The sequence below is a fragment of the Typopeltis vanoorti genome, chromosome 6, assembly GCF_054136105.1.
Source record: "Typopeltis vanoorti isolate ZY-2024b chromosome 6, IOZ_Tvanoo_1.0, whole genome shotgun sequence".
NCBI classification, from domain to species: domain Eukaryota; kingdom Metazoa; phylum Arthropoda; class Arachnida; order Uropygi; family Thelyphonidae; genus Typopeltis; species Typopeltis vanoorti.
The window spans coordinates 103613266-103629356 of NC_143554.1; the positions used below are offsets into that span (position 1 = coordinate 103613266).

The 16091-nt window shown below is 33.6% G+C and overlaps 1 protein-coding gene across 1 annotated transcript in view; it reads left to right on the forward strand.

Moving 5' to 3' along the window:
• The window catches only part of LOC150105769 (cysteine-rich hydrophobic domain-containing protein 2), a 128388-nt gene extending 123859 nt beyond the window's left edge, over positions 1-4529 (forward strand). Inside the window, exon 6 of the mRNA XM_090393570.1 lies at positions 3208-4529. Coding sequence (XP_090249696.1) covers positions 3208-3258 — 51 coding nt within the window. The 3' untranslated portion in view covers positions 3259-4529. The remainder of the gene's footprint in view (positions 1-3207) is intronic.
• The last annotated feature ends 11562 nt before the right edge of the window (positions 4530-16091 follow it).

The window sequence follows — 16091 nt, forward strand, 5'->3', positions numbered from 1 at the left end:
CCATACACCTTTAAAGGATACAGTTGCATTGATAAATTTTGGTACAATGTAGTGTTCTTTCTGAAGTAGCACACCAAGTCTTGGTTTTCAGCTAAGTAGTTAGCTTTCTTATGATGTAGGGTAATGAGTGGTTGCTCAGCACCCACAACTTGTACAATAACTACTAACCCACCTCCTCTCTTTGGTCAGGATTTCTCATTCCAATGTTAGTCCTTTAGTTGGGTTCTGCTGCTATTTTCTATCCTGCATTCTGCAATTTATTCTCTATAACCCTCACTACTCCATGTGTGTGTGTGTGTAATAACATTGAGCAATATGAGCCAAAGTTTGTATACTCTGATATACAAACAAGAAGCAGTTCTCATCATTGCTTCTTCCTTGAGCTGTATGAGCTTGTGATCATTGATTCTTGTCTTAATTAAATCTGTAAATTCAAATCCTGGCAGGGAGTCTCATCCATGATCTATTGATGTCAAGAGGGTACATGTTGTTTAGATTCTTGTAATGCAGCTCTCTCAACTGAGTAGTGCAACATTAAAGCTCATTTCTTTTGTCCAGCTGTGGCAGTCATAATTGGTTTCCTTCTATCAAGCACCCATTCAGGGGTATGCAGATAATCATCCTTAATACATAACGTTCTAGAGGCACATAAACTGTTTTAAACTCAAATGAAAACCATGGAGGTTCTTAGGATTCCCTTGTTGCAATGGTTAGTGCCTGGATTACACGTATCTAGATTATGGAGATGTTCTGTCTCCACTTCAGAATTATGTGCCAATGTTAAGTATTCTTAGCCATGCTTTTGCATTTACTGTAAAAATTCTCTTCTGAAACAACTTTTAAATGCATTCGAATTTTGCATGCCTGTGGTAACATCTGTTATGAATAAAATGCAGTTAAAACCTCAAGCATTTATCTGTCTTTATCTGCTGTCTGGAGGAAAATCTTTATCTTTACGTATAGCAGAAGAAATCTCCTTGCCTTTGTGTCACATGTTCCATATCTTTCCAGGGATAGTAAAAATGACATGAAGTGTAGTTGCTGACCAAGTCATGAAATTTGCATGAAATCATCAGGAAAGAGGGAGAATTAGACCAATCAACCACTAATGAAGTCCCCATTGTGTAATAGAATACGGTAAGAATAACACAAGTCAGGGAGCTGTTGACAGGTCAGACATGATGAATACTTCTGCTGTATGCTTGCATAAGACTGAAGTGGCGCAAAAAGTTTTTGTATCCTGCACATACCTGTTGTAAATTCTCAGACATTGTTCAAAGTAAAAACAGGAAAAAACATTATTTTCAGAAAGTTTATCCACTTAGAAATAAAACTCATCAAATGAAATTTCTAATCTTTATCCAGGTGTAAGCAAAGTTTACTTGTGAAATGTCTTCATGACTAGGCTACTTATGCCTCTTTATACAAGTGGCCTAGTTGAGAAGATACTTCACATGCAAACTATGTTTTCTTGCACTTGTATAAAGGATTAAACAAATGTGTAATTTCTTAGCAAGTTGAATTAATAGCATTTTCATTTCTTCAACTGACTCATAAGAAAATTTAAATGTTCATACACTGAGAGCAATCATGTGCATCACATAGTGACCAACTCCTCAAACAGAAAGGAAGACATTTTCCAACCCAGTTCATGCAAAAAAAAGAAAGAAAAAAAAATAGGCTACTAGGTATTATATTGTCATGTGTATTCAACCATCTCATTCAAGAAAAGAAAAGGGAATGGAGAAAGCAGACAAATGTTGCATTTGTGTGTCTCCCAACCATTTTGAAAAATATCATACAGTGGCTAAAGTTTGCAAGGATGAAACAATACTGAACATTATATAGAAAAGTCCTTCTAAGGGAGATACACCAAGCCATCATGACATAGCCCTACACTTTTCCCGAAATGTTCTGATGATGATACACGATCGAAACGGCTCGCACCCCGTTAACGCTCTCCCCCAGCCCTGTTTCCCATAAATCCCTTCCTTTTTTTTTCCCAAAGAAGCACCCTTAAATATATTATTTTTTTAAAAAAAACCCAGGTTTTCTAATTTAATCTTCTCACCTTGCCTCAAACAACCCTCCCACATGTCCCCCCCCCCCCATATTAGCCTAACAGCAGAAGTATGGAGAAGGAAGATATCCTAGCATCCAAACAAGGTATGTGCAAAATTTCTTTCTCTATTAATCTGCATATATTTACCTCTAAAATGCACTTATAATGCCCTAAAAAGATTCTTGAATAAAAAGCCAATGTATTTAAAATAAGGGACACTCGTAAATGGAAACAGGCTAAAATAGCTGTATAAATAATAGTTTTTTTTTAAGAGGAGTAACATGGGATTCCCAGAATTAATACCTATATTATATAGAATGTTCAGTATTGCTTAAGAATACCAAACAAGATTTTCAATAAAACGTAACTCTTCACAACTTTAATGCTTTGGTTGACTTTGAAATTAAAAACAAATAGCCAAAGATTTTTTATTTCTATGTTCTTTTTTAATCTAAATTATAAAAGAAAATAAGTCAGCAAGGAGAGTTTGGTTGGCTTCTATTCTCTCAACAGAGAAAAGGTTAATTGAATAAAAAAATTTTTACATTGATTTATGTGTGTATTTATAATACACATAAATCAATAACTGGATATATACAGTTATCTCTTAACTATATCGCACTTAAAAAATAAACAGGACCAAGAACAGACTAGTTCCTTGAAAGCAATTTGTGCTGCAGAGTTTGATTCTAGCTATTAAGTGGTGGCATAACAGTTTCACAGTTATGCTACTACTTGGTAGCTAGAATCAGTCACTCTAACATAACATTTTTTGTTTATCAAATGATATTGGAATCAAAAAACATTTATTTATTTTTTCTTGATAAGTGTGACTGCATGCCATTCACAGTAGTGTTTTATGTTTTGAGCACTGCTGGTCTATATGTGCTAGATCCTTAAGGGGTTCTTGAACTATTTTTTCTGACATTCAGAATAAAATTTTATACTAAATCTGAAAGCCTTGAGGTCATCTGATTTTATTTGATGTATATTCTTTTGGAAGTTCTGCAAGTACTTAATAACAGTACAGTAAAAATATAATCAGGTGGCTTAGAATTCTTTATTCTGTTTCACTTAACAAATATCAAATTAATTTTTAATTTTAAATATCTCTTATGCATGCTAAAATATGTATTTTTATATAGGTTCTACTGATAGAATTCATTCCAAAAGTGCCCATTCATCGACCAGATTAGTCAGATGCACAGATTCATATTTTGTAAGAATTTTGTGTAAATTGACGGGAAGTATCTTTAACATCAACTCGATTAGTTGGTCTTAAGTAAATTACTGGAGAGCAGAACAGAAGATATGTGTCAAAGATGTAAACAGCGTACATGAAGCGGAAAGCCTTAAAAAAAAGGGGGGGGAGTTCAGTTGTTTGCATAAGCAAAATTTGCTTATGCTGTAATGAAACTAATGGAATGTATTTAATACAAAGCAGTATGGTTCCTTTTTTTTCTATGGTTGAAAAATTTCAATTTTACACTGGAATAGATTTGAAATGTTGTTTTCTACACTGAACTATATATAGAGTTATTTTTAATATGAAGAGCCAATTGTTGGTGCTTTGTGCAGCATGTACTTAACACCACAGCTATGAGGACTAAACCAATACCATTTGACATGAAACCTCACTATTGCCTTACTTTTTTATCACAAGAATGAAAATGTTAAAACTCAACTTGTCCATGTTTAACATGAAAAAAAAATTTATTTTGCAGTTTTTTTTGCACTGTTTTTTTAAATTTTTTTTTTACCCTTCTGTGGTAAACAAAAAGTTTCCAAAAAATGGACTTGTAATATCAATATTAGTGTATTTGATTTGTTTGAAATTTTAATAGAAGCAATGTATACCACTTACTGTACACCAAAAAAATTCTTCACACAAACTGTAAGCTATGTTTTTGAATTGCATACCATGTTAAGTTTCTGGTTGTCAGTTTATTTTGGATGCATAAATAGAAGAAAATTGTATAAATTTTTTTATACTTACTAATCCTGTATTATCGGATTAATTTTTTTTTATATAATGAGTGTTTAATAATATATTAAAACACTGAAGTACATCACGGTGATGAAATTATGTATGCCGTTTTCTTATTTGAAATATGTTATGAGAAAATTGCATAATTAATTTTTAAATGTGTTCATTATATTTGTTACAGTTTTGTTTCATTTTCATTCAGATACTCCATTTGGAAGCATTCTCTTGTATATTAAAGTTTAATTATTGCAAGCTAAAAAAAAATAATCATTATGTATGTAGCTGTAGGCATATCAGGCCTGCACTTCTCAGGCCTGAAGATTATTTTGTTTACAGCTGTCAAGATCTATCATGTAAATATTTATTAATCAGAATTGCTATTTATTATTCTTTTAACACAATACCCTTAGGTGACTAATAACAGCTGTCCAATTATCATGTATATATAAAACAGGAAATAAAAATGCAAAGTAAAATTACTGTTGTTCTGCTCTTTCAAATACCAACTCACATGTGATCCTACCTGTGGAAAAACTGACAAGCAGATCTTGGATACATTTTATATTAGAAATCTGTGTGCAGACATAAATACCAAGAAGTTTTTAACATGTGTGTGTTACAAGTTTTACATGATGGATAAGAGGTTTTATAAAAATCATTTGAAATTGTTTTTCTCTATTTATTTTTTAGTGTTACATATAAACTGTAATGACAATGCAGGTCAGCGTTGCATGCATAGTCATTATTTCTGTGAATATTATTCAGCAGTGTGAATTTATTTAAGATTAAAACTAAGGAATGTGCCAAATATTCAGTTTTGCTGTGATATTTAGCCTGCTGAAGCTAACCAGTTCATGCATCATAAGAAATACAGTGAATCAGGAGAATAAAGCTTTCCTTTACTTTGCACGACAACATACCAAAGCTTGTTGCATTTGTTATAGGATCTTTATTTGATGTTGTCTATTTTTATTTTATATTATGGAGTCTTAAAATGTTGAGAAAGTTTAAAAATGCACAAAGATATGCTCATTTGAATTTCTTTAAGTGACAAGCTTGGTCTTGTGGATTGCACTATGATAAAAGCTTATAAAGCATTACATAAAAGCAGTTTTTATTTTAAAATAAGAGAACTGTGAAGCTCTTATTCATCAGCTGAATTGAAATAAGAATACTTGCCTTAAACTTTATAAATTTTGGAAGGAACCTTATTAAATGCACATCACCATTATAGGGTTTTTTTTTATTTTTAAGACTTTTGTGTTTTTGGATTCTAATGACATGAATTGTTTTTAACATCTTGTAATTACCAAGTAGCACTTTTTTTAAAAAAAAATTATTCTGCTCTTTTAACCACAGCTCTGTGTAGAAAATAGTCATGATATGTGATTGTAAAATCTGTATTAAAACAAAATAATAATTAGGTAAGTTAGTGTTTTTTTCCATTCTTTATTACTTATTAATACAGATGGATCCCAATTTTGGTAAGTTATGTTCTATAAACCTTTGCATAACACAAATTTTATGCAAGTCAGATTTAATCCACCCCACCTGTTAATTGTATCCTATTGATTACACGCGTACAGTTGTACATTAACATGTTTTAAAGGTTCACGCACAGGATGCACACACAAATTAATGCCAACATGTATTATTATTAATGGAAATTATGTAATTCATTTGCATTAATAATTATTTATAATTTATTAATAATTATAAATTAATAGCATGTTATTAATGTAATAGTTCGAGAAAACAGAAACAAAATGTTTTTAATTTGGACATATCTTTCTATATGAAATTAACAAGAGATGACTGAATAGTGGCTTCATTCTTCTCTTCATAAATAATCTCTAAAATCATCTATTTCTCTCTTGACTCTTAAGAACTGTGATGTGCATTAGGATCCATATTCTCCAATCATGCCATTCCTACTGAAATTTCACAGAATGTGATTACTTCTTTTGTTGTTTCAAGATGGAACCAAAATGCCTTATTGACTTGAAAGAGGCAGAGCTATTTACATATTCCTTTATAAGGCAGCATTGTTCACTGTTGATGGTGTGAGATCATGTTTTATGGTTTAAGCCTGTCTACCTTTATTATATATCTTTATAATTTTCATCTTGAAATCAGTTTTAGTGCAGTCACACATGGGTTCCTTTTTTTTTTTTTCAGTCATGATTATACTCTACTACAATGCATACAAGTACTAAAACAGTACATTGATGTTTTTGATCTCCAAGTAATAGGAAGGCACAGCATGCCTTGCAGAAGATTACTGTTAGCTGATGCAAGATAATGGAGGTGCATTAAGTAAACATTTTATAACATGAACTTCCAGTCCTTTCAGAATAATTTGCACAAATTCAAATTTATGTAAGTTAGGACCTGCCTGTGTATCTTTTTATGCATCTTTTTTTTTTATTTTCCTCCACAGACAGGCTATCTCTGACAAAAAACATCTCTTCTAGGAAAACTTTTGATTAAAAAAAACCATGCATATCGATAGAATAACATTTTTTTTATTAAGTTGCAAAGGAGCACAAGCAATTTATACTTTATGTTATACAGCTTGTTTTTGAGTCTGTTTGAGCTCACTACACATGTGCATACTCGATGTCACGTAGCTTGTTTATATATGTGCAAACACACAAACACATACATATATATATAGTTTGATACTTTGTCATCATAAAGTATCAAAACACTTTCAGTGTCTATAGTTTGATACTGTTTAGCCTCAGTCAGCCAAATTATACATATTATGATTCCTTTTGCCGCAAACATGGTACTTGTGCTTTTGTGTAGTGTATTTATTGCCAGAGGATGCCTAATCTTGAATCTCCTCTTTTTTAAACCTTCTCTGGATTAAGATTGTCTTGCCTTATATATCATTCACCTGCCGTCATTATTACTTCCTCCAATTCTGACCTCTTTGGTTTCTTATCTCTGAAGCTTTGATTTACTATGGTCTAATTCCTTTTTTTCCTACCCCAATTCAACTAATCTCAGATTAGTTATTTGCTGTAAGCAATTTTTCATCTCAATTGTTAACCTAAAGCAAATTGTACCAACTAGAATACCTGACAATCCTCTCCATCCAATCAACAGTTTTTTTTTCACCAGTTCTCCTTCCACGTACACTGTTGAAGTGACCTCTCCTCTTGGTAATTCAGATCATAATCTCATGCAAATTTCATCAATAGTGAAACACTAACACCCACTTCTCAACCTCATGGTGATCCTTGGACAAATACAACACCATGGTCAGAATTTCAGTTCTCTGGATTTAGATATTTGTTGTGATGATCATGCTAAAGAAATTATTCATATTAGAATGAAAGCTTTCATTCTCCACTCTATTCAATTGTGCCATCAAAAACAAATGATTCATTTTAGAGCACTTGCAAAACAATGTGGCTGAATCTGACTTTGAAAGGACTAATTTTAGAATCTCACCTCCAATCAAAAGAAATCATGTTTTCTGATCTCTTGCAAAAGCTGTTGAGTGCAATTTCTGTCCATCTATGCTCCTCTCTTTCACTCCCAATGACGGTATTTTAACATCACCTAAAGGTAAAGTTCTCATCCACCTCTTTGGAACATTGCAATTACATACCTCCTATGGCCTTCCATCAGAAAGATATTGAATACCAAAAATAAAGACTTATTGTCCTGTTCTGTCAGATATGCTCCTGAACTAACACCTGTCCTTTATCATTTGTACACTATATTAAACTGCTGAAATTCACTCTACAAGACAAAAGCAAGTCTATTATACAGCTTATTCAAAAACAAAATAAAATAAATTACCTTCACTTAAGGCATACCTTAGTCATATGACACATTAGGTTCCAGACTGCTGTCACATGGTGAATTGCTATTTTTTTATTTTATTTATTTTTTTATTCATTTGCAGATGCATATAATGGTGTAATAAAGTTTTCAAGCAGCCACTGTGTGTGTGTAAATGATGTAAATAAAGCATTACTTTGTCAGTTACATAAAAAAATGTAGAATAGTTTTCACAAACATAAGTTATTCTGAATAGCTTGATTTAAAGGAACATACCAATCAGATGATCATCAATCTACACCATTAAAAATTAACCCTTTAACTGCTACGGTCGAGTTAACTCGAGCACGAAAAAAATGGCGACCTTGCTATGATTGAGTTAACTCGATTTGAACTTTCAATGTGTAATACTCATTTAATTTAGTTTGTGAAAGCATTTGATAACTAATAATTAAGGAATTGACAGCGTACACTAGAAATATAAATTAAATAAACTTTAATATTAATATATACTTTCCAATATTTCAGCAAACATCACGTTGCCATCTTCTTGGGAACTTATTACAAAGACAAGTGCACACAAGTACTACATAACAGCAAATGAGAACCGAAGCTAGGAAGCTAACGTTTTCCTAAAGTCCTGATGGTGCCTCCTGGCGGGCTATATTGGTAGTTCTTGGCCTTTGGGTTGAAGTTCTTCTGATAAATGTTCCCCAAATTTGGGGCAGTCTCATGCATCCAAATTTGTTGAGGTTTGGCATGTTCCTAAGGGCTGAGGCTGATTCCATGAATAGTCTTTCATATTTGAACTTGCTGCGGTGTATTACTGTGGCGAGTATCCAGAGCGTGGTCTGCAAGCCCAGAGTGGCTGTACTTGTGAAATCGGATACAATCCTTGTGTTCTGAGATTCTGATATTTGCTGTCCTGCCTGTTTGGCCAAAGTAGGACAGTTTACAGCTGCAAGGGACCTGGTATACACCAGGTATGTCTAGGGGAAGTGGTTGGTCTTTAGTGGAGCGGATAAGGGATGCCAATTTTCTGTGGTCTCTAACAGGTGGTCAAGTCATGTTTTTTTTAAATTTTGATTTTTTCCGAGGTGCCTCGGATGTAGGGAATGGTGATGGATTTAGAGTAATCTTTTTTGTGAAGGGGAGGGGATGGTGGGTTGTGGATAACTGGGTTAAGTATTTTTTGGATTCTTTTTTTTTGGGGGGGGGGTAGCCATTGGCTGAGAAAGTGTCACATATGATTTAGTTCAGTGGTTAGGACTTGATCATTTGAACAGATTATTTTTGCCCTGTTGAATAGTGTCTTAATAACTCCATATTGTTGTGGGGGGGGGGGGGTGATGGGATTGTTGGTGAATGTATCTGCCTGTATGGGTGGGTTTTCTATAAACTGAGAAAACCAAGGTTCCATCAGATTGGTGGGTGACTAGTGTGTCTAGGAAGGGGAGGTTATTGTTTTCCTCTTTTTCCAGAGTGAACTTGATTCTAGGGTGTTGATTGTTTAAGTGTGTTAGGAAGGAGAGGAGTGAATCCGGACCATGTGGCCAAATAGTGAACACATCATCAACGTAGCGAAGCCATATGGTAGGTTTTTGTGGGGCTTGAGTACCACAGTGGTGTTCCCCTTATCCGCTTTTGTGAAATAGTGAAAAGAAATAGTGATCACAAAAGCGGATAAGGGGAACGCCACTGTGGTACTCAATCTTTATGACTACACAGGTAAGCTCAAGGCTTTACTATTAGATCGATCCACTTACCTCCCTATTGAATATAATCCCACCAACTCTCAAATTAGAAAACTCCATAGGCTCTTTAAGGTCACTTCTTGGCCTGTGGAGATTACCAACAGACTAAAACCCTATAACTCTAGACCCCCCCACATATATGGGCTCCCAAAAATAAACAAAGAAATTGTGCCATTACGTCCCATAGTGGATGGCATTGATTCCCCCACTTACAAACTAGCCAAGCATTTAGCCAAAGCGCGCTCACACTATACTGGCAACATACCATCACACATAAAAAACTCAGCCCACTTCAAAGCCAGTATAAAAAACCTTACACTCCAACATAATGACATAATGGTCAGTTTTGACATCTCCTCCTTATTCATGAATGTGGCATAGCCTTATGTGTATACCCCTGATTTCAAAATTACCACACACTACTAAAGTATTGAAGTATTTTTGGGGAGGTGTTTCTCACTTGAAGTTGTGTGCGACATTATTTGATATGGAATAAACAAATTTCACGATAAATTTTGGACATCCCTAACTTGAAAATAAAATGAAATATTTATAACAGTTTTGTTCAGTGACTTCAATTTATACAAGAAAACAGTGTAAAAATGTGTAATACATTATAGTAACTATTCATATTATAAAATATAAAATATTTTATAATTGTGAATATAACTCAGCAAGGAGGGTCATACTGGTTATTTAGTATCTCAGCAGTTAAAAGGTTAAACTAGTGTAGCACTTTCCACTTTATCTTTAACAACAGTACTGTGAGGTAAGTTTAACCCACAGCATATCTCAGCGTTCGATATACCATTGTCGCTAAATTTAATAATTTTAAGCTTGGTATCTAATACAGAATTCATAGAGAAAGATCAGAAACAACATCATAATGAAACTGCAATGGCTGATTCATATGAGCAAATGCAGCATTGTATCAATAAGCATTGGTCATAATTCAAAAGCTTCATATGAGCAGATCATGAGTCAGGATATTACTGTATTAATCTACTGCTCTGACCTCAGTGCTGTCTAAAGTAATGGAGAAGGTTGTCAATTTCAACGTCTAGAAAACTGTCACCTAATCAGTGATCACCAGCGCCTAAAAACATGCTCCTTGCCAGTGGAGAATAGATTTTAATAGTTGACGAGTAGCTGCCTACTAGACAAAAGAATACTTTTTTTATTTAATTAAAAAAAAAAAACTTCAACTTCACAGTACATGAGGCATATTTAAAAAAAAGAGGGGAGGGTTCTTTGGTGAATACATTTTTTTGCAGAGCAATTCTGTTTCACAGAACCAATACAGATGAATTGGAAATAAGGTGCTCAGTGAGTGAGTAATTCAACCCTTTTAGTATTCAGTTCAGTTAATTCTATCCATCCAAGAATCAAATTCAGACTAGAAGTAGAGCCATCTTTTTATAGATGTTTCTTATTCTACAATAGCTTAATGATAGTTTTCAGTCTATAGAAAGAAAACTAGCACCAGACTTATGAAAAATGGCTCATTGTGCATAATACACTATGCTCTACTGAAGGTCCTTAAATTCATCTAATGATTACAAATTGTTTTTCAGATCATAAACAATGCCTCCATTCTCATTTTCTTCAACATTACATTTTAGAGTTTCTGTTCTTTATGTCAAGGGTAAGGGTTTATCATCTAAGCCAACTTCTGCTTATGTAAACTTACCGGTCTCCTTCCATCCTGTCTGCAAGTTGGCGATGTTTCCACCTACTGTTTCTCTGAAAGATTACATTTTTTTCTCTATCCCATCCAAGAATATTTTATTTTCCTTTCTGCAGATGGTTACAGTGGAATTTACTTCAGTTATTTGATCTTCCAAATTATGCAGTGTAGTCACTAAAAATTTTTACTGCATTTGAGGACATTTCTGGTTGTATACCGTCTACTACAGATTCTAGCAGCTTATACAATATAAAACTCAACTTTGAAAGCATTTGATGGTGGTAGTAGTGTTGTATATATGCCATAACAGTATGAAATAGGAATTTGAACTCTGCAAATTACCCAGATTATTTCTACCTTAGATGAATGTCTTCTGGTGGAAAACTAATAATATCAAAATAAAGGCATGATTACACATTCTTTCTGGATATTTTCTGCCACTGTTCTGTTGCTGGTTCTCATTTAAGTTTTTAAAGTACTCAAGCATACAGAATATCCTTGTTTTTGTTTTGTATAACAATTTGCAGTCACTACTCTCTCTATGTTCACCGGGCATCTACAGATGCTGTATGGTCACTCCGATGCTCGATGTTCCACACCAGGCCTCGCCATGTAGTCCTGTTGTTTGCTTTTCTGGCAGCCTAAACTCTCTGAAGATCAGTCACTCCACACATGCCATCCATCCATCTCATTGATGGTCTACTCCTGCCTCTTTTTCCAGGAACTTTACCTTCTATTACTGTTCTGAGAAGTCCTCCTTCCATCCTTTCTATGTGTCCAAAATATTTTAACTTTTTTCTGTCAATATCCTTAAAGTTCTACTAATCTTTTCTAACACCCACAGCCTTCTGTAACACCACATCTCAAAAGCAGATATCCATTTCTTATCTGACTTCTTTAGGTTCCAAGTCTCGCATCCATAAGTCGCTGTTGGAAAAACAACTGCATCTAAAATCCTCAACTTTGTTCCCATGGAGATAGATCCATCCTTCCAGATTTTAGACAGGTCTCTGACTGTTGTTTTAGCCATTCCTAACCTATTTCTGACATCTTCTGAACAGCAATTCTTCACATTAATAATGGATCCCAGGTACTCAAACTTGCTGACTTCCTTGATTCTTTCTCCATTAAGATACACTTGTTTCTCAAGAGCTTCCCTGTTTGTTTTTCCTTTGAGAACCATGATCTTTGTCTTGCTAGAATTGAGCTGAAGTCCTCTGTTATTACTGATCTTGTTAACTTTGTCAAGAATTAGTCCTAGTTCTTCCATGTCATTACAAAGGAGTACTGTATCATCAGCGTACCTCAGATTACTGATCAATCTACCTCCTATCGTAATTCCTGTCCTGAGCTCATTCAATGCTTCACGCATGATGTCCTCTGCATATATACTAAACAAGTGAGGAGAAGGTAAACATCCTTGTCTAACTCTTTTTCCAACTTGAAGCCAGTCAGTCAATCCAACACCTGTTCTTAATGTGGCTTATTGCTCCTTATACAAGTTGGCTATCAACCTGATAGTGTGTTGAGGAAAACCCATTCTTTTCATTACTTCCCACAGTTTCACATGCTCAACACAGTCAAAAGCTTTAGAGTAGTCTAAGAAACACATTACCAGAGGGAGTCTGAATGCTTTATATTTTTCTATGATCTGTCTAAGGCAAAGGATCTGATCCCTGGTGCCCCTACCTTTCCTAAAACCTGCTTGTTCCTCGGGCATCTCTGCCTCAACTTTGGCCTGAATCCTATTTAGCATGATCTTTAATAAAATTTTGCTTGCATGAGATATCAAACTAATAGTTCTATAATTCTTGCATGCCTTCATATCACCTTTCTTGTGTAGTGGTATGAAAACTGACTTCTTCCAGTCTCTAGGCCATGATCCTGTCTCCCATATCCTTGTAATCAATCTATGAAACACTCTTATCCTTCCATCCCCTGTGGCCTTAATTAACTCTGCTGGGATTTCATCTGCACCTGGGGCCTTATTGCTGTCACTACTAAAGTTACTATTTACAATAACAACCAAAATAACTGTTACAGTTACTTTCTTATAGCACAGTATTGATGCTTTTTGTTGTACATGATTCACTATAGCGAGAGTCTCTTTCTGCTATTTTCTGAGCTTTCTTAAAAAAATATTTTGTCACCTGTGATATATATCTTCAACAGTTGACTCACATAACAAATCTGTGAATTTATAATGGTGTTTGTTAAGTAAGAGCTAATTGTGTTTTTTTTTCTTCAAAATTTTACTATGACTTTTGTTTAGCTACTTGACAAAACACTCATATTCTGAAGATTATTAACAAAAACTTTTTTTTTTTTTCATGAAAGAACATGATGTTAGCAATAACTAGTGGTTGTCTTGAATAGAAATCCAGTTGGTATTTTATGATTGTGACTAGTCATAAATAATAAAAATGCAAATACTTGTTTGAAATATTTTATTTGTTCTACTTTGTTACTCAATAAATTACATTTTGTCACAAAACTGACCATATCAGTCAATTTGATCTACATTATTTAAGGCAATTGATGTGTTAGTACAATGAAATGATTTAATCAAAATATATTGTATTTTACAATATATATAATGCTTAATTGTATCCAACATTATCACAGTGCAGAAATGTTTTGACTAGAGGATGGCTGTCATTGTGCATGTTTGTGTTTTACAAACTAGAAGTGTATAAAATAGTAAATAAACAGTAGACTACCTCTTAAGATATCACAGATTGGCATGCAGACTAGTAAAGAGTATTGATCCCTACTCACACATGAATATGTATGAGTAAGGATAAAGCATGAAAATGGTTCATGCTTTATCCCAAAAAATAAACATTCTTGTCACTTGAGGAGGTGTTACATAATAAAACAATAATAGATTAGCATTGCATGTAAAAAATTTCACAAATTGACTTATTTAAAAAAAAATACATATTTTTGTTTACAGGTTATAAATAGATCTTGTTCATTCTGATAAAGGTAGGCTACTTTAGTTACAATTAAAAATAACTACATACTCTGACAAAAAAAAACTGTAGGAAAGAAGTTAGAATCCTCATTTTAGCTTGTTTCTTACAATTTCATGTGGATGGATTTAGAAGGGAAAAAAGACTGACATATAGTTAACCAGAATATCTTTTTTTTAATGGTAATTCCATCCAATACTATATGTTTTCCACTGCAGCCAGTGTGAAAATATAATACTGGGGGCTAGGTAAACTGTGAAAAGCAAGTTTTATTTATTCTATACATCATTTTTTTTTAAACATTATGCTAGTGTTATAGCAGCTTGGCTTCTTATAAACCTAATTTTATTACGGAAAGAGCATTTAACCCTCTCCTAAGTTGCAGTTTCTTAGGGGTCAGTTTGTTTTGTGAGGGCCAAGCAACTTTTTGCATGAGATTATCTAATGCAACTGAAAAAGCCTTTAAATGCTCCACTTGTCTTAGATAAGCAGTTCTTAATAACTACATCCCTAATGTTTGTGATTGTCTTATCTTTTGTACTGCTGGAACCTTTGATATGATGTAGTATGACCTTTGCTGACCTTGCACCATTAAAACCATAAATCATCCTCTTTGGTATAGTTTTTGTATTTCAAAGATATTTTCAGTAAATACAACAATAACATACAAAAATACAACACAAAAACTCCAATATTTTGGTACTGTCCTATTTAAAATGCATCTCCTGTATCTCATTAGTGCTGCCACAGTGTAGTTGACTATATTCTTTGGTTAGAAAGATTTGGCTATGAATCTTGTGTATGACATTTATTTATTCTTATGGCAAAAGGAATACAATACAGCTACAGGTAAATGTCCAGTCTAGAAAACCAATCCAGGGCCTCATCCGTCACCTCGTGGATGTCCTGGAGAAACATTCACAAATGACCTTTTAATTGCAAATCAATTAGCCTTATACAGCATGATTTTCATTCTAGAAAGTGCATTTTTTTTCTTCTCCACTTTAGATTTACCAACAACATATTTGGCTGTAAAGAGACTCTGGACCTAGTATTGGAAATATAGATGGGATAACATTTTCTGCACGCAATTCAATTATATGCACACAGTTGTTCTTAAGCTTTGCAGTGAAGTGTTAAAATAACCATTTTTTGTAAATTATAATGTAATGAGAAAATGGAGAGAAAACATTGAAATCCTGATGATGATTTAAGTATTGAAACTTTATTTTGAAATCATCTGCCATTTTGTTTATACAGATGTCGCTCAATTTGTATTGGAAATGTGAATAAAAGCTTAATAAACACAGTATATATTTTGAATAGCATGCATTCAGTTATAACCCCCCCCCCCCCAACACCACCACAAAACAGTTAGCCAGTCATTCGTATGCACTATAAAAGCACATGCAATCATCAGACAGGATTAATCACCAATATTGGTGATTAAAAGCCAATTAACAAGGGTTAACTATGTTCAAGTTTTAGTATACAAAATAGTTGGTTCCATATCTCAGCAAAGCCAATTAACTTGGTTGTAATAACTGGTCAGTAGACCTAATTGTGTAAATAAAAATATTTTAGTAAAAAAGGTCCATGATGTAACACAGGTTTTATACTTTTAGCATACACAAAGATGCTATTTACGAATATTAAAATACCACAACAAATATTTTGTATATGAGGAAAGCATTTGCCAATATCTGTTCCTGTGTTGCTATATAAGCTCCTAATAATTATATATAAATAATATTTGTAGAAGATTTAAATATTTTTGTTCATACAAAATAGTTGGTTCCATATTACAAGCAATACATAGCTAAATATT